The 25,012-nt window shown below is 42.8% G+C and overlaps 2 protein-coding genes across 2 annotated transcripts in view; one reads left to right on the top strand and one right to left on the bottom strand.

The window, feature by feature from the left end:
* The window catches only part of LOC110559125 (zinc finger protein 583), a 26,132-nt gene extending 21,932 nt beyond the window's left edge, over window positions 1-4,200 (bottom strand). Inside the window, exons 1-2 of the mRNA XM_060375818.1 lie at window positions 3,903-4,200; window positions 1,118-1,197 (exon numbers count right to left, since the gene is read on the bottom strand). Of these exons, the coding sequence (XP_060231801.1) occupies window positions 1,118-1,126 (9 nt within the window). The 5' untranslated portion in view covers window positions 1,127-1,197; window positions 3,903-4,200. The remainder of the gene's footprint in view (window positions 1-1,117; window positions 1,198-3,902) is intronic.
* Znf582 (zinc finger protein 582) overlaps window positions 1-25,012 on the top strand; it is a 27,627-nt gene extending 2,615 nt beyond the window's left edge. Inside the window, 5 exon segments of the mRNA XM_060375819.1 lie at window positions 11,723-11,811; window positions 13,866-13,992; window positions 14,268-14,363; window positions 17,809-18,298; window positions 18,300-25,012. Coding sequence (XP_060231802.1) covers window positions 11,723-11,811; window positions 13,866-13,992; window positions 14,268-14,363; window positions 17,809-18,298; window positions 18,300-19,044 — 1,547 coding nt within the window. The 3' untranslated portion in view covers window positions 19,045-25,012.

Here is a 25,012-nt window from a genome sequence, read left to right as displayed (position 1 = left end):
CCTACTGGGTTACCACACCTTGATATGAGGGTTTGTGTCCAGTCTTATTGTTTCTTGTTAGGCCATGTTGAATGGATATCTTGCTCTTTTTTTTTTTTAAGGGAACAGAGGAGGGGTTATCTGGGAGAAGGGGAAGGAGGGGGGACTGGGACAAATGGAGGAAGGGGAAACTCAGGTAGGATATAATGTATGAGATGAGTATAAAAAATTTTAAAATATGCATGTGTTTGTGTTCGTGTGTGTGTATGTGTGTACACATACCATGGTGCATGTGTGGAGATCAAAAGACAACCTTGAGTGCAGTCCATAATTTTTAATTGTTTTGAGAGAGAGTTTCTCAAGCCTGTAGTCCTGGAACCTATTTAGATGAGGCTGGCCTCTGTGGAGCAAGTGAGCCATGAGCTGTGGGAGTCTGGGAACTGACCTGGAGCAAGAGTGAGATTGTGTCCCACTCCTGAAAAATCTCTTTTTGAGACGAGCAGGAGTAAGATCACTTCATTCCTGTTCTGAGCATGCATGCCTTGCACAAAGCCTTTCGACCCCTATCTCTGCCAACCTTTCTTTCTTTCTTTTTCTTTCTTTCTTTCTTTCTTTCTCTCTCTCTCTCTCTCTCTCTCTCTCTCTCTCTCTCTCCTTCCTTCCTTCTTTCTTTTTTACCTCATTAGCATTCCTAAGAGCACTGAACTCACAAGCAAGGCTGAATGACTCCTTGAATAATGAAGTAAATTCTGGCTGGGGATGAGGGATGCTCCTAGACTCTGGAGGCTTTCTTTTGTGTTGCAGCAGAGAACAAGAACAAGTCACTGGAGAGACAAGAATTTGTTGGGCTGCTGAATTTCAGAAACTGAAATGTTCCTTTAGCTTGATTGAAAAATAAGGTGGCATTAGAGGAAGTAAGAAATGCTTCTTGGGGGCTGAGAGATGGCTCAGAGGTTAAGAGCACTGCCTGCTCTTCCAGAGGTCCTGAGTTCAATTTCCAGCAACCACATGGTGGCTCACAACCATCTATAATAAGATCTAGTGTCTTCTTCAGGCATGCAGGTACATAGGCAGATAGAATATTGTATACATAATAAATAAATAAAATATTAAAAAATAAAAAAGAAACGCTTCTTACCTTGGACATGGTGTTAAAGCTTCAAGAATATATGAGAGTGTTTCTGGAAGGGTTGGGGGCGATGTCCTGAGACAGTAGGGCTGGACAGAAAAAAGAAACCATAAGATCCAGCTGTACCCTGCAGCCCAGCATCTCTAGTCTAGAAGCCTTCTTTTTCCTTCTCCCTTCACAGATACATTTGTGACATCATTAAATTTAACAATTCTAGCTGGGCAGTGGTGGCACACACCTTTAATCCTGGCACTTTGGAGGCAGAGGCAGGCAGATCTCTGTGAGCTCAAGGACAGTTTGGTCTAAAAAGTGAGTTCCAGGATAGCCACAGCTACACAGAGAAACTCTGTCTTGAGAAAAAGAAAAAAAAGTACAATGGGCTAGTAAGATGGCTCAAAGGTCTCTTCCAGAGAACCAAGGTTCAATTCCCAGCTCCCATAGGAGAGCTTACAACTGTTTGTAACTCCAGTTGCAGGTGATCCATACCCTCACACAAACATACATGCAGGCAAAACACCAATACACATAAAATAATAATAAATTAAACGTCCCAATTCTTTTTCCTATGTACTTTAATAGCTCCTGAACTCAACATATACTTTATGTCTAAGTTGTCCCTTTCACTTACAATTATAAATAGTATGAGCAATTACAGAATGGCATTATCAGATGAGAACTGTCACCCTTTTACACATGAAGGCTCTTATCATTGCAGATATACAAGGCAATAGCTGAGTGAAGAACTGAGCTGAAGTGGAAACTATGTTTTAATTTATAGTGTACAGATGATGGTGTTAAAAGAATGTGTGTCCCCACCCTTTCACTAAGGATGAGAAATAGGCTATCAAGTGAAGGAAATATGTACAGAGTAGGCACAAGAGGGACCATGTGATCTGGAAGAATCGTATGATTCTCACAGTATAGCATGGTCCCACCATGTCACAAGGCACACACACAAGGTGCTGTCTCCCCCAACCCCATACAGTCGTGCATACATTCTCAAAGACTCTCAAAGCCTGTCTACTGGACAATAGTCAGGGAGCTGTGCTAATGAACTGTTCCTGAAAGCAACTCTCTCAGAAAGGGAGGAGAAGGAAAATGTAGTTAGACATTGTTTTAATCAATTCTACTAAGCTTCTCTGCCTTGAAGAATAATGAATCATTTAAGCATTATAACTCAGAAGTCCTACATAGCTGGGTGGTGGTGGTGGTGGCAGCGGCAGCACACCTTTAATTCCAGAACTTCAGAGGCAGAGGTAGGCAGATCCTGTAAGTTTGAGGCCAGCCCAGTCCACAGTGTGAGTTCCAGGACAGCTACACAGAGAAACCCTGTCTCGGGGGTGGGGTGGGGGGTTAGGAAGAGGAAGAAGTCCTAAATCTAGATATTAGAATGCTTACTTCACTCACTACACTACATCTGTTCATACAATCACAAAGACTCACAGCTCTCCTCATGACATCTCACACTGTCACACATTGTCCAGCACTGTCTGTCTCAAACAGTTACATTGTCTTAGACTCAATGACATAGCCATGTATACTGTCACTTAGGCCCATATATTTTCACAGGCTTCATCACACCTGGTAGCAAAAGCTTCACTGCGGTAGTAGCACCTAGTCCCAAACGCAGCCTCACTCTCACAGGCCTGCTCACATAGAGTAGTGTACTCACATACAATTCTCACAGTGTATGTCATGGTCATGCCATGTCACAAGGCACACACACACAAGGTATTGTCTCCCCTAGTCCCACGGTCTTGCATACTCTGTCATCACATGACCTTTAACACTGTGACATGGTCTTACACTGACACACAGCCTCTATCTAGGTCATAGCCAGGATTCAGTCTCACAAATTGTCATGGTCCCTCAGCACTGCTGGGACAGTCTTGTACCATCGTATATGTTGCTACAGCCTGTTTCACCCAGTATTCATAGCCCCATAGTCACAGGAGCCATCAACACTTAGTGTAGCCTTGCACTCACAAACATTGTCACAGTTTCAAAAAGTATTCAGCCCCAGGCTTCCTCAACAAAGTGGCTTGATCTCAACCCTGCCACATGGGTCTCCAAATACATTCTCCCACATGGTCTCCTATGCTGTCACATGCTGTCGACACATTGCCACAGCCTCTCAGTCTCATACAGTATGCAGTCTCACAGACACAGGTCCCTCATCTACAATGGTGTGGTCTGACACTGTCACTCAGATCCCTGCCCCAGTGTCCTCACATATAATCTACCCCACCCTGTGCAGTCACCCAGTTGTCATAGCCTTTCATTCTTACATGGTACGCAGTCTTACAACAATCCCTTTATACACAGTCTGGTCTAAAAATGTCACTCAGTCGCCTGTCCTATCTGGTATCCCTCCCCACGCCCTACCCCCACCTGCATTCTGTCACACACCTTGTCTCAGCAGTTCAAGTCTTTCAGAGTACTCAGTCACAGGTCCCCTCATGCATAGTCGTGTCACTACTTCACTCACAGGCTCAATCACAGGTTCTTCAGACAAGGTGGTGCAGTCACACGGCCACTCTGGTCCCCACACACTCTCCCACACATCCCCCAGTGCTATCACATGCTGGCACAGGCCTCTCTCAGTTTTATGCTGTATTCAGTCTCACAGTCACAGGCTCCCCATATATGGGGTGCTGTCTCAGACAATGTCACCACCTCAAGTCTCACGCAGTTGCAGCCTTACAGTCACAGGCCCCTCATACACGGTGGCGTGGTCTCGCGTGACTACTCAGATCCCACCACACATTTTCCTACACAATGCCCCGCTCCTCACCGAGCGTTTCCTCGGTCCTCTTCACCCCTCACTAGGCGCCGAGGCAGGTTGGGCCGGGCCCGGGGCTCGATCTCGTGGCGCCGAAAGAGCTCACAAAGGCGCGGCTGCGGAGCGGCTCCGCGCAGGGTCCTCTGGGAGGTGGAGTCCAGCGCTTACCGGAGCGGCGCAGGGCATGCTGGGAATGCCCTTTAGGGCGCGGCTTTCGCGGTCCTAGAGTCTTGCTAGATTCTGTACCTTCCCTACAGGCCTTCAGAACCAGAATCTACTCAGGCTGCGCAGGCCCAGCTTCCTCGGCTGGGGTCTCAGACCGAGGGTAGGGGGGCGGAGCTAGTACTCATGCGCAGTGCTGGCTGGCGGGTGTCCTGTCCGGAGCCACGATGGAGGCGGTGGCCTCGTTGCTGGCGTCCTTTCTTGTTTGTTTCATCTCTCTACCTTACCCTTTCAAAGATCACTTATTAGGCAGCGGTGAAGCCCCTGACCAGAATCCTCACCCTTGTGGAACGTCCACTGGAAAGGAAGTGGACTAGGGTTGTAATCCAATGGTAGAGGACCTAGGCTAAGTCAGCCTGGGAAAAAGTACTGTCAGAAAAAGGGAGGGAGGGGGAATTAAATTTTAAAAATGATACTGACATATAGAAAATTTATAGCTTTTAATAAGGTATTAAGATCATTAAGCCACGTGTGGTAGCCCACGTCTAATTCCAGCAGAATTTTTTTGTGTGTGTAGGAAAAAAGGAGGATTAAATATTTGGAGATTCAAACCAGGTGTAATGCTGCATGCCTTTCATCCCAGCACTTGGGAGGCAGAGACAAGCAGATCTCAGTGAGTTCTAAGGCAGCCTGGTCTACAGAGCTAGTACCAGAACAGCCAGAGCAACATAGGGAGACTTGTCTCAAAGAGCAAACAAACAAAAAAAGACTTGGAGATCAACCTGGGCAGTAGAAGAAGAATGTTCTAAACCAGTGGCTCTTAACCTTCTTAATTCAGCAACCCTTTAATACATATTATATGGTGACCCCAACCATAAAATTATTTTTGTTGCTCCTTCATAGCTGTTATGACTTGTAAGTATCTGACATTTCAAGTGACCTTAGGTGAACCCTGTGAAAAGGTCGTTCAACCTCCAAAGGGTCTTGACTGACAGGTTGAGAACCACTGTTTTCTAAACAGCCACTGGAATCACTCTTTTAAGCTATCAGACTATTGCATCCAATAAGTTGAAATTTCTTCAGGAATCATATGCTGGGAGAAGGAAAAGCCTGAAGCCTGATAACAGCCTGTGTTGGTTTGAATAGGATAATGTATATAAATGTTTGGTCCATAGAGATGGCACTATTAGGAGGTGTGGCTCTGTTAGAGGAACTATGTCACTGTTGGGCTTTGAGGTCTCATGTATGCTCAAGCTACACCCAGTGTGCCACAGTCTCCTTCTGCTGCCTGTGGATCAAGATGTAGAACTCTCAGCTCCATGTCTGCCTGCCTGCTGCCATGTTTCCCATAATGATGATAATGGACTAAACGTCTGAAACTAAGCCAGACCCAATTAAATGCTTTCCTTTATAAGAGTTGCGTGGTCATGATGTCTCTTCACAGCAATAAAACCTAAACTAAGACACAGCCAGACAAGCAACCTAAACCTAAACCTTTGTCAGGACTCTGAAAATGGACCTAAGGACAGGGGATGTGCTGGGTCACTGGACGTCTTTGTTTATCTTCCCAATATTGCCATGCTAAATAAATCCTCTTTTTCTGCCTTTCACTATTATTTCTTTAGTTGGCTTATTGAGGAAGGTGAGCACAGACTGTTAGGGCTTTCAAGGCCCAGGCTCTTACCCTACTCTTACCTCACATAGATCTTGACTCAAAAAATAAAACATCCAACAAGAGTTTTCAGTTATACCATGTTATAGGTAGTCAACTTTCCTTTGAAAATATTTTACTAACTTTTATCTCTAGTCAAAAATATTGCTAATATCTCATTCATCTCTTTTTTCTTCGGAATTTGGTTATACTTCAATGTTTCAATTTAAATTGTTTCACTGAAGTTACTGTGGATAATGGCAGGCATTATATGAGGGGAAGTTTGACGTTGAGGGAAAATGCAATTATATTCACAAAGATTTTAACAAAAACTGTAATAAAGTAAACAGGAACTATATGTCTAAAATGTAGAAAATGTTCAGCGAGGTAGCAGTACCCCTATTTAAAACAGTGTAACTTACCCAGGTGGTGCACACCTTTAATCCCAGCAGTCGGAAGGCAGAGGTAGGTGAATCTCTGAGTCTGAGGCCTGACTGGTCATAGTGAGTTCCTGGACAGCCAGGAGCTACACAGAAAAACAGTGCCTCAAAAAACCCAAAACCACCACCAACAAGACCAAAAACCAAATCAAAACAAAACCTAACCCTCACAAAACAAAACAAACAACAACAAAACTGCATAACTTTATCTATTTTATTATTTTTACTTTGGGGTTGGAGTGGTTAAGAGCACTTTCTGTTCTTGCAAAGGACCTGGGTTTAGTTTCCAGCACCCATATGGTGGTTCATGACTGCTTTTAACTCCAATTCCAGGTCATCTGTGCCCTCTTCTGGACTTTGTTGGCACTGCATGCATGGAGTGCATGTACAGACATCTAGGCTTGCACACATAAAATAAAATATTGTCTTAATGCTCTATTGCTGTAAAGGGACACCATGACCCTGGCAATTCTTAAAAAGGAAAGCATTTCTTGAGGATGGCTTACAGGTTCAGAGGTTTAGTCCATTGTCACCCTGACAAGGAACATGGCAGCATGCAGGAGTGCTGAAGAAGGAGCTGAGAGCTCTACATCTGGACCTGCAGACAGCAAGAAGAAAGAGAGACTCTGGACCTGGTTTGAGCTTTTGAAATCCCAAAGTTCACCCCCCCCCCCCAGTGACACACTTCTTTCAACAAGGCCACACCACCTAATACCTCTCAAGTAAAACCACTCCCTAATGACCAAGCATTCAAATATAAGAGCCTACAGGGCCCATTCTTACTCAAACCACCACAGTTTGTGTTTTTTTGTTTTGTTTTGTTTTGTTTTGTTTTGTTTTGTTTTTGTTTTAAGATTTGAGTGTTTTTCCTGATTATATGCATATGCATATAATCATGTGTGTGGTTGGTGTTTGGTTGTTTTTGGTACTGGGGTATAGCAAAGGCCTTTCACAAGTTAGGGAATCTCTTTGCCACTGAGATACATTCCAACTCTTGTTCTTTGAGGTAAGGTCTTGCTTTTTTCCTTGTGTAATCTTCCTCCTTCCACCTTTCCAAATGCTGAGGTTACAGGTGTGTTTCATTAATGCTTTATTTGGGTAAACATAAACAGTATTTTGAAACTTCACATTCCACATGGTCATATAGAATGTAGAGAAATGGGATCAATTTTTGATGAACTTATATCATGACAACTTGCTGGTCTCATGTATTAATTCTAGGAACATTTGCATGTTTCAGTTTTTCTTGAGATTTTATTTTTCAAGTAAAAATTTTCATTTATATGTATAAGTGCTTATGTACTTATACTAAAATACTCAATTCACGAGTTCCTCGAAAGATCACCAGAAGTTGACTCCATTGCAAAACACTTAAGGGTTTTTATTAAAAGCTCGAGCCTGGGTCACAAGCCACCTTCAGGAACAAAGAGGCTTGCTCTTGGAGGACAGGGTATTTAAAGGGAAAGTACAAGCCTTGGCGTTATAGGATTGGGTAAGAGGGTCTTTAGGGAAGCTGACCTTTAAAATGATTGGTCTGTTTTAGGCACCAAACCTGCAAACGATCAGGCCTGGCTACTTGGGGGTCATCTGACCTTGAGTAATACCGGGAGTGTCCTGTTACCTGCAGATTAGGCTGTAGCCATCCTGTGGGTTTTCTTAGGGGCAAGGCTACATGACTCCAGTCTCACCCTGCGATTTACCTGGGTAGGGGGCTGCTGACTATGTGGTCTAGTTACTAAGCAATGGTGTTTCTTAAGTCTGGAAGGAAGGCAGTTTGGATCTCTCTGCCCTTGGGTGGGTCTGGTTTATCTTGTCTGATTCTTTGCCTATGACCTTGCTCTCAGGACACTAGTTACATTGCCCTGGGAATTTAGGACTTTAGACTTTCAGGGCCCCAGAAGTCCATGAGGGGACATCGGGTTTTCTGTAGCTAGAGTTACAGGCTGTTGTAAGTCTCCCACTGTGGTGGTGTTAGTCAAACTGGAGTCCTCTGCAAGAGCAGCAGCAAGTGTTCTTAAACACTAAGCCATTTCTTCAGTCCAGGTATCATGAGATTTTTCCATTTGGCTACTTATATCGTCTGCAAAAAGAAATTTTTTATTTCTTAGCTTCTGATCTGTAAATTAACTTGCTTCAGTCTTAGGTGTAAAACAATCATGGTTTTGTTCAGTTGTTTGTTCTGTGTGTGTTTCTAATTAAGTAAAATGTTAGCTGCCGGTCTTCTATAAATGGGAAACTTTTCAGTTACCTTTCCACAAGTGTGCATCCACGATTAACCGATCCCAGTCCCATACTCAACTAGCCATACAGGATTAAAATCAAACACTACTCATGGTCTCAAAAATTATTGCATACACAGCCATGGCCACGCAGTCATAGCTAGAAGGGAATCACGCGTGAATTTAAAAAAAAATCTACAGGATTCGAACACAGTTCTACTTCTCAAGAGCCCCTCAAGGCTCACAAAACATGAGGACACCTGCTCCGACCGCTTGGTTGCTGTCGGCTTGCCTTGAGACTACATTTCCCAGAAAGCACTGCGACGTTAGCACGCTTATGCAGCAGCACCAGCAACACTTCTGCGCTTGCGTCATCTTCTGGCAGTGGGCCCCGTGTCCGCTGGTATTGAGGTGGTACTCTGGCTGTGGGCAGTAGGCAGCTGGACCAAGGAGGAAACGTGAAGAATCTGAAGCTACCGGAAGCTCTGCGGTGAGTATGGGAGTAGGCACCACGGACCAAGAGTTTCAGCCTTCAGAATAATTGCGATGCCTGCCCCCAACGTTTTTTCATGGGCGTCCCGGTCTTGGACTACATTTCCCATTATCCTCCGCGGCTTGAGGCTGTGGGTACTTCTTCCCGTGCCCAATTGCTCAGCTAACCTAGGAGGGGTATTTTGCGTTCAGCGCTATGTTTGTGTTTCTTTATTCTTAGACGAAGTTCTGTTATATTACATATTAAACAGAGCTGGAGTTAAGATACATTTAAAACAGTAAAGTAATTTCTAAAGAGGATTTATTTGTATGACTGGGGTTTGTATGCATGCATTGTGCATAGAGGCCAGAAGAGGGTATTGGATCTTCTGGAATTGGAGTTACATACAGGTTGGTCGTCGCCATGTGTGTTCTGAGACTCCAACCTGGGTCCTCCGAAAGGGCAGCAAGTTCTCTTAACTGCTGAGTAATCTATTGAGCTCCTCCATTTTTTTTTTTTTTAATATATTAATTACAGGGTTTTTTTTTTTTTTTTTGTTTTTTTTTTTTTTTTTTTTTTTTAATTTGGACTTCCTCCCCTTCCATCTGACCCTAGCTTATCAGGTCTCACCAAGACAGGCTGCAATGTCTTACTCTGTGGCCTAGCTAGGCTGCTCCTCCCACAGAGGGTGCGGAGGTCAGAGAGATAGCCACAGAATTCAGGCCAGAGACAGTCCCTGTTCCCCTTACTAGGGAACCCACTTAGCTACTGAGCTGCCATGGGCTACAACTGAGTAGGGGTTCTAGGTTATATCCATGCATGGTCCCTGGTTGGAGAATCAGTCTCAGACAAGCCCTTGTGCCCAGATATATTTGGTCCTTGTGGAACTCCAGTTCTCTCCAGGTCTTCTTATTCATATGATTCCCTGCACTCTGCCCAAAGTTTGGCCGTGCAGCTCCTCCATTTTTAAAAGGTTTAAAGTACAGGGCTTAATAGGAGCTTAGAAAAGTGTGACGTACCCAAGTCTGAGTATAGCCTTTTAAAAGGAGCTCTTATTTTATATTACATATATTGCAAGACCCCAAAACATTTAAAACTATATCACCACTAGTTTAGGAACATCTAAGTGATCTTGTTTTTGATTCACTGTCCAACAGTGAGGAAACTGTTGAGTGGGTCTCAGGCTATACGTGATGATGCTTCTAATAAGGGAACACTGCCAATTACATCACTCTACGTAACTTTCCTAAGTATTTCACTTACAAATTAGAAATATTTTCAATGTGACAGTTTTTTTTATTTTCAAGATTTTTTATTTATTTCTGTCTGCCTGTGTGCCTTCAGGCCAAAAGAGGACACCAGAGCTCACTATATGGTAATTTATATGGTAATTAGCCACCATGTGGTTGCTGGGAATTGAAGTCAGGACCTTTGGAAGCGCAGCCAGAGCTCTTCAGCCATCTCTCCAGCCCCACCCCCACCCCACTCCCATGACTGGTGTTCTTTTATGACTCTTTACAAGGAAGCATTTGTTCAATGATCTCAAGAAGTGGTTAAATGACAACAGTACAAAACCTTGGATTTTTTGTTGTTTTGTTTTGGGGCGGAGACACTGTGTGCCATGAACACCCGAGTGGAGGTCAGAGGACAACTTGTAGGAGTGTGTTCTCTCCTTCCACCCTGTGGGTTATGGGGAATTATAGTCAGGTTGTTACACTTCACAGCAAGCACCTTTATCCACTAAAAAACTTCATTGGCCACCTAGGATGTTTTTTTTTATCCCCCTGCTTTGTTTTGTTATGTTTTGAACCCATTCATCAATAGCATGGTTCTTTGATTTCTTTTTGCTGAATGTTCTTATAATTGTGCAAAGGATCTAGTTGTGCTAATTGTGAATAACTTTCCTTGATAACTGATGTTTATTTATCTATCATTTATTTGATGTGGTTTATATTTAAGACAGGGTCTCTCTGTGTAAGCCCTGGCTGTTCTGGAACCATTCTAGAACCATCTGACCTTGAATTGGTAGAGATATAAGTACAGTTGCTTGAAATCTTTAGAAGACGGTGTGGGATCTGGAGTTATAGGCAGTTGTGAACTGCCTGATGTGGATAGTGGGAACTGAACCCAAGTCCTTTGTAGGAGTAGCAAGTATTCTTAACTACTGAGCCATCTCTTGTCCTTCAAAATCAAGTTTGATCTTTGGGTATCGTATTCTATTATGGCTATGCCAAAAATGATTCCACACTTACCTAATTGTGGACTTACCTATATATGTACTAATTTTGTGGGATTCTTTTTTTCTTCAACAGATATGATTGTATGTATAGCTTTGTACACTGCGCTGTGTCTGAAAGGGCACATTTATGTACTGATTATGAAATACTGGTCCTGTTCCATGTAATTGTCTGAATGCCTCGGCAGCTTTACACTGTTTCTTGACTCAGGGTAGGCCCAGTTTGCACTACAGAGTACTTTGTGAATTAGGAAGTTGGAGACACAGCCAGGTTGAGTCCAGAGTGGTTCCATTTGATGTATGGGAGAATTAAATGGCTGAGTCCTGTGAGTGCTTCATTTTGGGTTCAGGGTTATACACTTTGTGCAAGTTCTCCTTCCTCGCTGGCTGAGGAGAACTTTCCTTGTCCTTTGAGTACCGTATGGGTTTCCCGCACTAGAACAGGTCTGAGGACTCCTTGCAGTATTTAATGGAAGAAGGAGAGAAAGGACCATGTATTCTCTACCTGTTTAGCAGCAGCTAAGGTAGGCTTCCTGATGGTGGATGACAGCTCATCCTAACAGTTAAAGAAAAACAGGTGGAGAAACAACTCTGGCATTCAGGGAGCTTCGAGGCAAACTTCGACTTTCATGTTTGCTCTTTCCTCCCTCAGCTCTGACATCTAAGGACTCTGTCATTTCCCAAGAGAGAAACCTGGAGAAAGACCCATCAGCCCTTGAACTCCTGAAAGGCATGCCCCCTGTAAGTTTTAAAATCATGTAAATATTTGTTATCCTGAAACTTCCCAGCCAGATTCCACGTTAATCTGGTCCCCTGAGATCTGTTCTACGGTGCAAAAGAGATGGTCGGCTAGGCCCTTTCTTGTTGCTTCATCTTCTTTGACAAATGTGATTCATTAATTCTGTAGTGGGATTTTGTGAGCAGACCTCCATTTTCCCACATAAAATGGGAGCATCCTTATAAGAACTAAGATTTGAAAGGAGAGAGTGATCACAAAGTAAAATGGGGAGCCTGTGGGTTATTGCCCTGCCTTGGAAGAGATTGATGTTTGGGTATAATAGAGGCCCAACTGGAGTACGAAAGATTAGATGGCAGAGTAAGATCTGATTTGAGGTTATACCAAGTATCTTAGGGTTTTATTGCTGTGAAGGGACACCATGACCTCAGCATTTCTTCATAGCAGGAAGCATGATGAGTGATGTTCAGGCAGACATGGTGCTGGAGAGGGAGTCCTTCTCTTGATCCTTAGGCAACAGGAAGTGAACTGGCTTAAGCTTCTGAGACCTGGAAGCCTACCATCTCCAACAAAGCCACACCTACTCCTATGGGCCTATAGGGACCATTTTCTTTCAACCCACCACACCAAAAATTTGGATCTTTTCCATTAGCTCTTTCAGCTTTTGCACAAGGGAGATACAGAGCTGAGAATCATGGGAATAGCAAGTGAGATTCTCAGTCTGATGAGTTGATAGGTGCATTCTCAGAGGTTGGAAGAGTTTTAGAGATTGGATCCATGCTCTGGTTTCAAAATATGAGCATGTTTTAGTTATTTTGTTCAGTTAGGAAATTGTACAGTCAGTAAAAATATTCTTCATTCATGGTTTGTCTCATGAAGAAAATGTTTGTGCTGTGTTCTAACATAATGGTTAACTGAACTTGGCAACAAACTCTTGACTTAGATGAAGTTCCTCCCCCTAAGATACACACTATTTCTTTGAGACAAGGTCTTCCTCTGTGGCACTAGCTGTCCTGGAACTCAGTGTGTAGCTCAGGCTGGCCTCAAACTCACAGGGATACATTTGCTCTGGCTTCTGCAGTGAGCCATTGTAGGCATGTGGTACCTTGGTGGGTATAAATTTTTTTGAATTTATTTTTAATTTACTTGCATTGGTGTTTTGCCTTCATGTGTGTCTTTATAGGGGTATTGAATCCTCTAGAATTGGAGTTACAGTTTTGAGCTGCCATGTAGGTGCTGGGAATTGAATCTGGGTTTTCTGGAAGAGCAGTCAGTGTTTTCAACTAAGCCATCTCTCCAGCACTACACAATGTTTTTTGTAAACATTTTTTCTTTAAAAATATTTTTAATAATTTATTTTATGTATATTGGGTTTTTTGTCTGCATGTATGTCTGTTTGTGGGTATCAGATCCTGGAGTTATAGTCAGTTGTGCTGCCATGTGGGTGCTGGAAATTGAACCTGGGTCCTTGGAAGAACAGCCAGTGCCATTAACTGCTGAGCTATCTCCCCAGCCTTATACAATTGTTTTTTAATTCTTTTCTTAAAATATTTAGGGAAGCTGAGTGCAATGTCACACGCCTGTAATCCCAGCACGAAGGGAGGCAGAGGCAAGAGGATCTCTGAGTTCGAGGCCAGTCTAGTTTACAAAGCGAGTCCAGGACAGCCAAGGCTACACAGAGAAACCCTGTCTCAAAAAACAAAACAAAATTAGGGAAAAGTTCATCAAATATCTTTGTTATTCTAAAAAAATAAAATGACACTTCCTACCTGAATTGAGAATTTATGCCTTCTGCTGTTAGTGAGGAAAACTTCCCTGAGATTTTAATTTTCATCCTAGACATATACACAGATGTGTTGGTCTGCAGCAAGGTGGAGTGTATGAAAATATATTAACACTGTTTCCCTTGTGCTCATGTCTTGTTGACAACCAGCCCCAGCTTTTGTGTGCCCACTAGAACCACCGCTCTCTACAGATATCTCCTTCAGCTCCTCTCCTCCCACTGTGAAACATTCCCTTAAGTGAAATATTCACATACCATTCATACTTCTTGTTTTAGGGTTCAGACCTGTTCAGGGATGTGGCCATAATTTTCTCCCAAGAAGAATGGGAGTACCTCGGGCCTGGTCAAAGGGTCTTGTACAGAGATGTGATGCTGGAGAACTACAGCCACCTGATCTCACTGGGTAAAGTGGTCTGCTCTGTTAGTCTGGATCTTACTCTGTGCATGCCCCTTTCTGGTCAGTGATGAGTACCTTTCAGTCCCATTAACTGTCACTTTTACATGTCCAAAACACAGCCAATTGCTTGAAGTCATGTCTTCCACTACTCTTGGGCCACCATTACATTTTCTTTTGGCCCTTTCTATAGTTGTCACCCTGCTCAGTGACAGAGCCCTGGATCAGAATTCCAAGGCCTCTCAATATGACCATGTTTTTTTTTTTTTTTTTTTCTTCTCCAGGTCTTGCCATATCCAAACCTGATGTGATATCCATCCTAGAGCAAGGAAAAGAGCCGTGGATAGAGAAAAGGGCTACAGCAGGAGGGCTGTGTTCAGGTGAAGAGTACCAAACCTTGTCAGGAACTAGAAACTCAGAACACTTCAGTATTGTTGCCATTTTGTAGCTTTATAAGTTAAGCAGAATTAGAAATTCCCAGTATGGCACTCTTTGGATAGTTTTATATGGTATAGAATTAGGGATGTCCTTACTTAGAAGAGTGGAAAAGTGCCCCCAGAATAAACCCAAAAAACTCAGTCATGTGAGGTAGATACAATAGAGGAAATGGCAAATTGGAGAAAGGAGCACTTTTAAAGGTTTTTTAAGACAGGGTTTCTCTGTATAGTCCTGGCTGTCCTGGAACTTGCTCTGTAGACCAGGGTGGCCTTGAACTCAGAGATCCACCTGCCTCTGCCTCCCAAGTGCTAGGATTAAAGGTGTGAGCTTTAGAAGTAGCCAAAGTATTTTTTCCACATGGCCAGAAGAGAACAAGCACTATGTGGTCACTGTAGTTCCTGCAGCTGTGTCCATGTAGGCATAGATAACTGTTCTCAAAGTCTCCTTCCATCAGGCAAGTAGTTTAAGATCTTTGGCCAGCTGTACTCTTAGCCCCTTTCCTTTGTAAGGTGATAGCTGGCTGCCCAAGCTTGAGTGGGTCAGTGTGTAAGCGGGCATCCTAATATTTGGAGCCTGTCTCACCAGCTGGTTATACCACAGTGGACACCTATCACATTCCTCTCAATCAAATGGCATTTGAAAAGTACATATCTTTCCTTTGTGACCTTTTCACATTGCTTAGTGTGGAACTGATTATGTTTGTGGCATACATGTGGCAGCCATGTATGACAGTCTTCCTCACAGAGTCTGATGCCTCCTTGACAGCATTCCTTAGGTCTATTCCAGAAGCATCTTATACTCCTGTAGTTTCGCCCAGTATATCCACAAAGAGAGTGAATGAAACTGCGGGGCTGCTGTGTCTATGCAGTCCTCTGGGGTCATCTGCTTCATGAACTTCATGAGCATATTCAGAAGCTGTTGTCACTTTCACCCGTGGTTCCTTGCATCAAACTACAAATGAGTCTTATTCAGTGAGGTCAGTTGCTATGATCACAGTTTAGCTTGTCACTGTGACTGATGTCGTGTGCCAGGTAGAATTGGATGAAATACACCAGGAGCCTTTAAAAGTAATTTTCATTTAGTGTGTGTGTATATGCTAGTACATGCATGCTGAGGCAGTTGTGTGGAGGTCAAAGGATAACTTTTGGGAGTAGATCTCTCATCTTACTGAGGCAGAGTTTTGTAACCTTTGTAACCACAGGTTTTCCTCCTATATCCCAGTTCCTGAAATAACAACTCTGAGACTTTACTATTTATGAAAAAAGCCTAGGCTATAAGCTTTGGCTCATTTCCAGACTAGCTCATAAGTTATTTTGTCCATTTATTCTATTTTGTTTATACCACATGTCTTATTACCTCACCTCAGTTTCATGCCTCCATCTTCTTCAGAGTCCCTGGTGAATCTTCTGCCTCTGTTTTTATCCCAGAGTTCATCTGTTTCTCCTGGAACTCCCACCCCCTATTTCTTGCCTCAGCTAATAGACTGTCAGATTTTTATTGACAGGTGATGCTTCCATACAATCCACACAAGTCTCTTGTTTGGGCCACAGTGCATAATCTAGTATAGTCCCAGGAGTTTCCAAGTGATTCCGTTATCTTTGCCTCTCAATTAACTGTAGGAATGCTGGGGTTACCCCAGTGCATCTGACCTTTTGTGGGTTCTGGAATTGAACTCAGATCATCAGGCTTTTGTGGCAAGTGTGTTTACCCACTGAGCTACCTTGGCAGCCCCCCAGGAAGCTTTTTTCTTATAATCCAAATAAGATCAAAACATGTTTCTGTAGAAGGAGTCTCATTCCCAGCACTCTAAACAAGTCACAGGTCATTCTTTTTCCCACCATTCCTTGTAAGCAATGGGAAGCTACTCCAGAATTGACAGTAGCCATGGTGATTAGTTAAATTTCAGATAGAGGAAACCACAGAAGGTGGTGACCCCATGTGCCTAAGGATAGCTGCTGTGGTGTTGCTATGTCCTGGAAGACAGATATGCCAGTGTGCCCTTTGGTTTATTTTTTTTTTTTTCTCCCACACATGGTCTTAGGTGTTGAGGCAGGACAAGGATCCAGCCACACACCTTTTCTGTCACTTCATTTTAAAGTTATGGTAAAAACTTTAAGATGGTAACAAAAGTTACCATCTTAATGGTTATTTTAAGCATACAGTTCAGCAATATTAAGAACATTCACATTGTCTTGACAGCCATCACCTGATACAACTTCAGAGCATCCAGCAGAATCCTTATGATTTTTGTAGATGTGTTCCAAAAGAGTATAATTTACATATTATAAAATGTACACCTTTTAAGTGCAGCATTGATAGATGTTGGTATGTTTGTACACCTGTGTTACCATCTCCAACTCAAGATAGAACATATCCTTGTACCACTTCCTGCAGAACCCCTGAAGTCTCAGTTAGCCATTTACATTAGTCATTCTTGATTATATTTCTGTTTCCAACAGAACTTCAGTGGTTCTTAATCTTCCTAATGCTGTGACCCTTTAACACAGTTCCTTATGTTGTAGTGACCCCCAACCATAAAATCATTTTCATTCTACTTCATAACTGTGACTTTGCTACTATTATGAATCCTAATGTAAATATCTGTTTTCCGATGGTCTTCGGTGACCCCTGTCAAAGGGCCATTTGACCCCAAGGGGGTTGCAACCCACAGGTTGAGAATGGCTGTTATATAATCTACTGGTATATTTCTAAGCATGGTCCAGAGTTGACTTAGAGTTACACTGATATTTTAGAACTAGTATAACACTCTGTTTTCTCCTTTTTATTTCTAATATTGCCTCCTCCTCCATTCTATTTGCCTAATTTAGAATTGCTTAGCCATATTCAGGAGTGTATAGGTGCTGAACATTCCAGTATATAAATATAAATATATATATATACTAAACTCTGGCAAGGATTTATTAGAAAGCTTATTAGTCACAGTGAATAAAAGCCATGAACAGAACAACCAAGAGATTATGGTAATTGTAGGTACTGGGCCTTCCACACAAATTAGAATCTAATAAATACCAGGAGTTTCCAAGGCTAATCTTAGCTACACTTGGTCAGGCAGGTTGCACACAAACACAGAAATGATTCTCCATGTTCCCCTTCAGATTGGCTAGACAGTAGGAAAGAAGATCTTCCCCCAAGCAGTCATATGTCATATAGTTCCTGCCTTTCCAGCTGTCATCATGGGACACTTGTATGTGACCCACACCACCAAGCTGGGAACCTGACAAGGATGCTGAGCAGTGACAGGGAGGAGGAGCAAGTAGAGGCCTTTGTTTCTTACTGGTGACCCTCCCGAGAACCTTTCAGCTTTCATTGCAGTTTCTCTTTCTGGAAAAAGAAAAATAAACAGTTTCTCCTTCTATTCCTTTTTAGCACTGGAATCTGGATATGGTACCAAAATAATGTCCTCAAGTCAACAAATTCATGAAGTGGAATCGCCACACTGGGAGAAAACAGAAAGCCTTACAAGCTTCAGCCTTGAGAGCTCAAGTCTCCCAGATGACTGGGAAGGCAACAGCCTGTTTAACAGACAACCAGGAAGTCCAGACAGAAATGCCAGTCCACTGTTAATCAGTCATGAAGAAATACCTGGATTAAACCAGCAAGCATCTCTTACTTTTTACCAGACAAAGTCCTGTAGATATAAAAAATGCAAAAAAGACTTCTGGGAAGAGCAGTTCTTTATTAACCAAGGAATTCATACTAATGAGAAACCCTACAAATGTAGGGAATGTGGGAAGACCTTTAAATATGGTTCACGACTAATCCAGCATGAGAATATCCATTCTGGCAAGAAGCCTTATGAATGTAAAGAATGTGGGAAGGCCTTCAATTTTGGTTCAAATTTCATACAACACCAGAGTTCATACAGGGGAGAAACCTTATGAATGTAAAGATTGTGCTAAAGCCTTCAGTCGAAGCTCACGGTTGATTGAGCATCAGCGAATCCATACTGGGGAGAAACCCTATCAATGTAAGGAATGTGGCAAAGCCTTCAATCGGATCTCACATCTTAGGGTACATCACAGACTTCATACTGGTGAGAAGCCCTATGCATGTAAGGAGTGTGGGAAAACCTTTAGCCATATGTCTCAGTTGATTCAGCATCAGACTGTTCATACTGGCAAGAAACTCTTTGAATGTAAAGACTGTGGGAAGGCTTTTAACCAAGGATCCAGTCTTATGCGACATCAGAGAATTCATACTGGGGAGAAACCCTATGGATGTAAGGCATGTAGCAAGACCTTTAGAGTGAACACACAGCTTAAGCAACATCAGAGAATTCACACTGGAGAGAAACCCTACCAGTGTAAGGTTTGCAGTAGGGCCTTCAAGCGTGTCTCACACCTCACAGTACACTGCAGAATTCATACAAGTGAGAAGCCATACGAATGTACGAAGGACCACAAGGTGGTCCATTCTGAGGAAAAGCCCTACAAGTATAAGGGATATGGAAGGAGCGTAAATCATGATTCAACTACTGTTCAGCATCCCAGACTGCATAATAGAGAAACGTGTGAACATAATAAATGTAGAAAAGCCATCCCTTGGCACTTACCCACTATTAATCATCAGGGAATTTGTGCTGGCAAGCAACCACATGAATAGAAGTAATGAAAAGAGTCCATTAGTTTAGGGAGATCACAGCTTATGCATCTTGGAGAAAGGGTTGATAATGTACTGCAAATGAGATGCCTCTATTCAGCTTATTCTAAATCAAAATATTTGTATGAAATTGTATAATTGTTTAGACCACAGCTGTCAAAGAAATAGGGAAAAGTTGGAATTAATTTTGTCTCCTAACATTCCAGAATCTAGTTATGGGATTTTTGGTTTAGTTTGGGCTTTTTGTTTGTTTGTTTTTTGAGACACAGTCTTTCTTTGTAGCCTAGACTGGCCTAGAGTTTGCTATATAAACCAGACTGGCCTTAGATTCAGAGAGATTTGCCCCCTTTGCCTTGTGAATGCTCCAATATTAAAAGTATGTGCCACCACACCCAGCTTTAGTCACAGGGAAGAGGAGGCCAAATTACTCTTGGTAACAATGAAATAAATCATTCAGACACCATGAATGGTAATAAAAAGAATGAATTGATTCTTTTACATACTAAGAAAGGTTAAGACATAAAGCTATATCAAGGGTATGGTGACACATGCCTTGAATCTTAGCATTTGGAAGGCATAGGTAGGTGGATCTCTGTGAGTTCCAGGTGAGCTAGCTATACAGTGAGACCGTGTCTCAAAACAATAACAACCCCACCCCCAAAAGCTATACCCAGGGGAATTAATAATTCCCTGCCCCCCATGTGTGTACATGCAAATAAAACAGTGCATGTGTAGAGATCAGTGGGGAGCTTTCTGGAGTCACTCTTCCTGCTCTATTTTTATTTGGGTTCCCAAGGTTGAACTTAGATCACTGAGCTATCTCACTGGCCTTTTTAATAGTTAAAAACACCATATTGTTTTGTTAATCCCAGAGGAATGGCTTACAGATTTTGAACACATGCTTGTTTATGAAGACCAGAATGAATACTCAAACACACTGAACAAAGGAATCAGAACTATAAAAGTGCCATGCATGGTGGTGCATGATTGTAATCTTAGTTCTTGAGAAGCTGAAGCAGGAAGATTGCCTCAATTCAAGGCCAGGTCAAACCACATAGTGACACACTCTTAAAAAACAATGACACTACCACTCAGACAACAAATAAAAGCAAAAGGGGGCAGGGGAATCTACAAAAGAGGCAGTACATAGTTTCATATCCTTTTGCAGCCCAAGGGATTTTTTTCTAAATTCGGTTGTTTATAAAATTGGGGCCTGAGCAAGATATTTCTATGTAGCTCTGGCTGGGCTCTAGATTGGGGCAATCCTCTTGCCCCAGCCTCACCAGTACTGGGATTACAGGCATTGGTCACAATGGGTTTTTCTGTGTAGCCTTGGCTGTCCTGGATTTGCTTTGTAGACTAGGCTGGCCTCAAACTCACAAGAGATCCTCCTGCCTCTGCCTCCCAGAGTTCTGGGATTACAGGTGGAGTGTGTTTAATTTCTGCATTGTTAGATTGTTTTGGGGTCTTTCCTTGATTTGTGTCATAGGGAGATTCTTGCTGCTTACCCATCAGGCATACCAACTATCGTTAGCATCTGCTTCTTGCTTTAGAATCTGAAGATAGTATATTCAAATTTCCCAGCCTCCTCTGCAGCTCAGAGTGACCAGTGTATTGGCCACTGGAATTTTCTGGGGATTCTGGAAAAGAAGTTCGGATTCTTGTGAGAGGTGTTATTCTATCAACAGAAAATATACCTCAGCGTGGAGTGCCTTTGATGACATGTGCTGTGAAGGAACAAATAGCTACTACTGCATCCTCAAAGTGATGCCTCAACCCAGTCCCACATTGAGCTTTCCACTATCTGGCCACAATATACTTGCTTTTTCTCCCACAATTCCTACAGTTTTTCTGAGTTTAAAAGATCTTAATTTAATTAATTCCTATTTCAGGAATAGTCTTGATTTTTGTTTGTTTGTTTCTAGACAGTGTTTTTCTGTGTAGCTTTGGCTGTCCTGGACTTGCTTTGTAGATCAGGCTGGCCTCGAACTCACAGAGATCCATCTGCCTCTGCTTCAGTTGTGTTTTATCACCTGTGAACAAGAATAGAAAGCAGAGACCTTAGTGACTGATGAACATCAACAGGGAAAGGAACAGATGCTCCTATCTTCCTTAATTTCTGGTACATGGACATATAAATGCTTCTTTAGTTCCTACAAAGGTCAATTTATAGGGAACAATCATTAACATCTATGATAAAGAATGGCACCAGCACTAGAAAATTCCTAGTGTCCTTGAAATGCTATTCCCTTGTTCCTCTCTGTATTGGTTTGCTTCCTATTGCTGTGATAAACATTGTGACCCAAAGGGTTAATTTTACCTTACAGTTACAGTCCACCAGGAATGGGACTGGGGATTGGAACTCAAGGCGGGATACTGGCCTGTCCCCATGGCTTGCTCAGACTGTTTTCTGGCTTTGTTCCATTTTTTACTCCACAGGATCATCTGTCCAAGGGTGGCATTGCCAGCAGTAGGTGAAACCCTCCCACATCATATGTAGATACTTGCCCACCAAGCAACCTGATGGAGATTATCCCTCAGTTAAGGTTTTCTCTTCCCAGATGATTATAGTTTATGTCCAATTGAAAAACTATTTAGCCAGCACACCTTCTGTTCCTTGGATACCTAGCTTATGAAGTTATGTCACATTCTTAGGCTTTTTTTTGCTGGTTTGCCACAGTACCGCAATCCCAAAGATTTGCCTAATTTTCTGTGCCCAGCCCCCACACCTCCACAAGAGACATTCTACTTTTTTTTTTTTTTTTAATTCCCCTTTGAGACAGGATTTCTTTATGTAGTCTTGGAACTTTCTCTGTAGATCAGGCTGGCCTTGAACTCACAGAGACCTGCCTGCTTCTTACTCTTGAATGTGGGATTATTTAATCCACATGTGTGTGCCACCACTGCCTGGCTTTGTCTTCATAATTTAATTTTTTTTTCTTTTCCCCTTCTCACATATATTGCATCCCAACTGTAGTTTTCCACTTCCTCCCCTCCCCCAGTCATTCCCTCTCACCTCCCCTCTTTTCCAAAATCTACCCCCACCTTCACCTATGCCTTCCCTCAGAAAAGAACAGGATTTCCCAAACATGGCATAACAAGCTACAATAAGACCAGGCACCTACCATCACATCAAGGCTGGATGATGCAATCCAGTAGGAGGAAAAGGGTCCCACAAGTAGGCCAAAGAGTCAAGAGACAGCCTGGGCTCCCACTGTTAGGACTCCCACAAGAACACCAAGCTACTTAGCCATAACATATAAGCAGAGGACCTAGGTCAGACCCCTACAGCCTCCCCAATCCCTGAGAGGCCCCATGAATCCCAGTCAGTAGATTCTGTGGCTATGTTCTTGTGGTGTCCCTGAACCCTCTGATTTCTCTTTGTGATTCTTTCTCTTCCTTCTCCACCTCCTCTTTCTCCTCCACAGTACTCCCATCAGTTAGTTACTGGATGTAGTCTCTGCTCTCTTTGATGATGATTCTGCTAGGCCCTGGTCCGAGAACACTCTGCAGGCAGGACAATTGTAGGTTGAAGGTTTTATGGCTGTGTTGGTGTCCCAATCCTTCAACTTGAATCCTTGCCTGGCTACAGAAAATGGCCAGTTCAGGCTCCATGTCCCCCATTACTTGGACTAAAAAAGATTTTTGTATTTTGATACATCAGCTGTTTGGCATTACCTCAGTGAAAACCAGCAATGGTGGTCATTTCTCTGCTTCTGTGTCTCTGATGCTTTAGTAAGTCCAGATTGGAGTGGGGTTAGGGTTACATCCACAAGACTATCTCCAGAGTAGAGGTCTAACAGTAGATACCTGGGCTGCCACTGAGAACTGTTGCTGTGTCTGGATAGTTGCCACCATTCAGCTGCCAGTCAGAACATCAGTGAATTGGACCCAGGCATGTAGGGAGAAACTCCAGTGAGCTGGTGGCTTTTTAGGAGTCCACAAGGATTGTTTCCCATCATCCCTTCCAGAAAAACTAGTATTGGTCTAGAGCCAAGCCTACTGAGTACAAGAACACACTATTATTAGTGGCTTAAGCAGTCCCTTCTTTGCGAGTCATTGAGTATGGAGTGACTTGTCCCAGAATGTGAATGTCTAACTGGGGGGAGCATGGAAAAAGGTTTGCCTTAATAGAGCAACATCTCAAGCTGGAGAGATGGCTCAGTGGTTACCAGTCTGTTCTTCCAAAGGCCTCGGGTTCAATTCCCTGCACCCACATGGCAGCTCACAACTGTCTGCAATCCCGGTTCCAGGGCAGGCAAATACACATAAAATAAAAATGAATGTAAGGAAATAAAAACAGAAAAAGAGATAGCAACTAGTCCATGTTTTGAAAAAAAGTTGGCTGGGTATGGTAGTTACTTGGAAGACTGATGTAGGAGTATCAGTGGAGCCCAGAACTTCCAGGATTCCTTGGGCAACAATATTTTGTCTTAAAAATGTATATTTGAAGGACACTTGCTCAACTATCTTCATCATAGCAGTATTATTTGTAATAGCCAAAAACTGGAAACAACCCACATGTCCCTCGGCCAAAGAATGGATTTAAAAAAAATGTATTTACACAATGGAACACTACTCAGCTTTTAAAAACAAGGAAATCATGAAATATGCAGGCAAATGGATGGAACTAGAAAATATCATCCTGAGTGAGGTAAGCCAGACCCAGAAAGACACACATTGGATATACTCACTTATAATTAGATATTAGCCATATAGTATAAGATAATCATACTACAATTTATATATCCAAAGAAGCTAAGTAACCAGGAGCATCCAAGGGAGGATGCTTGAATCCCACCTAAAAGAGGAAATAAAATAGACACCAGAAGTGAATAAAGAGAGGGACCTGGGTGGGTGAGGGTAACAAGAGCGGAGATCAGATGTGGGGAGAATGGGGTGTGGGAGTCAAGAAGGCTGGGAGAGAGAAGGGAAACCAAGGGGGCCATCTCTGGGACAAGTTGTAGTCCTGTGACCTGTATATCAGACTCCTGGGGGGATATGGGGGTGACTCTAGCTGAGACTCTTAGCAGTGGGGACATGGAAACTGAAGTGGCCACTTCCTAACCAGGCAGGATTTCCAGTGGAGGGAAGGGGACACCAACCCACCCACAAAACCTTTGACCCCAAATTTACCCTGCCTACAACATGTGCAGGGATAAAGATAGAGCAGAGATTGAGGGAATTGTCAAACAATGACTGCCCCAACCTGAGACTCACCCTGTGGGAGAAAGCCGAGACAACACTATTAATGATACTCAAAAGCCTAGCATAGCTGTCCTCTAAGAGGCCCCACTCAGCAGCAGATAGAAATGCTATTATCTTCTTAAACTCTATAGCCCCTTTGTTAAGACCTACTTTAGTTCTTCACATAACTGTGTCTCCTCTGCTAACACCTGCTGTTGCCTTTAGCATTTCAGAAGCCATATTGCCTCCAAGTCTCCATTTTGATCATAAGATGAAATTAAGTTCAAGTTCTCAGGCCTACATACCTGAGACCAGGATACAATTCAATAGTTCAATACTTGCTGCTTAGAATAAAACAAAAGATGATAAATGCACATTCTGCTAGAGTTAAAGATGGAAACACCCTGCTATGTTCCTTATTCCCAAAAAACTGGAAAGCCCTACCCTAAACCCCAGCCAATGAGCCCTCCTACCCTAAATCCCAGCCAATCAGCCCTCCTACCCTAAATCCCAACCAACCAGTTTAAAGTGCTTTGTCAAGCCACCTAGATACAACATAATACACTTGGAACAAAATTGATTATGTCTAGCTAGTTAAAATGATGTAATGATGACCCCCTCCTCCACTTTCTACCCCTGGTTACCTGGTTGTTAACTGATTACACTTTTTCGTATAAAAGTCTGCCTTAGAAACAGACCAGTATCATAATCTGGCTTCTGAGTCCAAATTATGGTCCCGACCAGTCAGTTTTTGTTCAGTGTTCAATAAACTTCTATCATCTGA

The sequence above is a fragment of the Meriones unguiculatus genome, chromosome 1, assembly GCF_030254825.1.
Source record: "Meriones unguiculatus strain TT.TT164.6M chromosome 1, Bangor_MerUng_6.1, whole genome shotgun sequence".
Classification (NCBI taxonomy): Eukaryota; Metazoa; Chordata; class Mammalia; order Rodentia; family Muridae; genus Meriones; species Meriones unguiculatus.
Note: the sequence above shows the minus strand (reverse complement) of the source record. Positions and strands in the feature narration are given on the sequence as shown.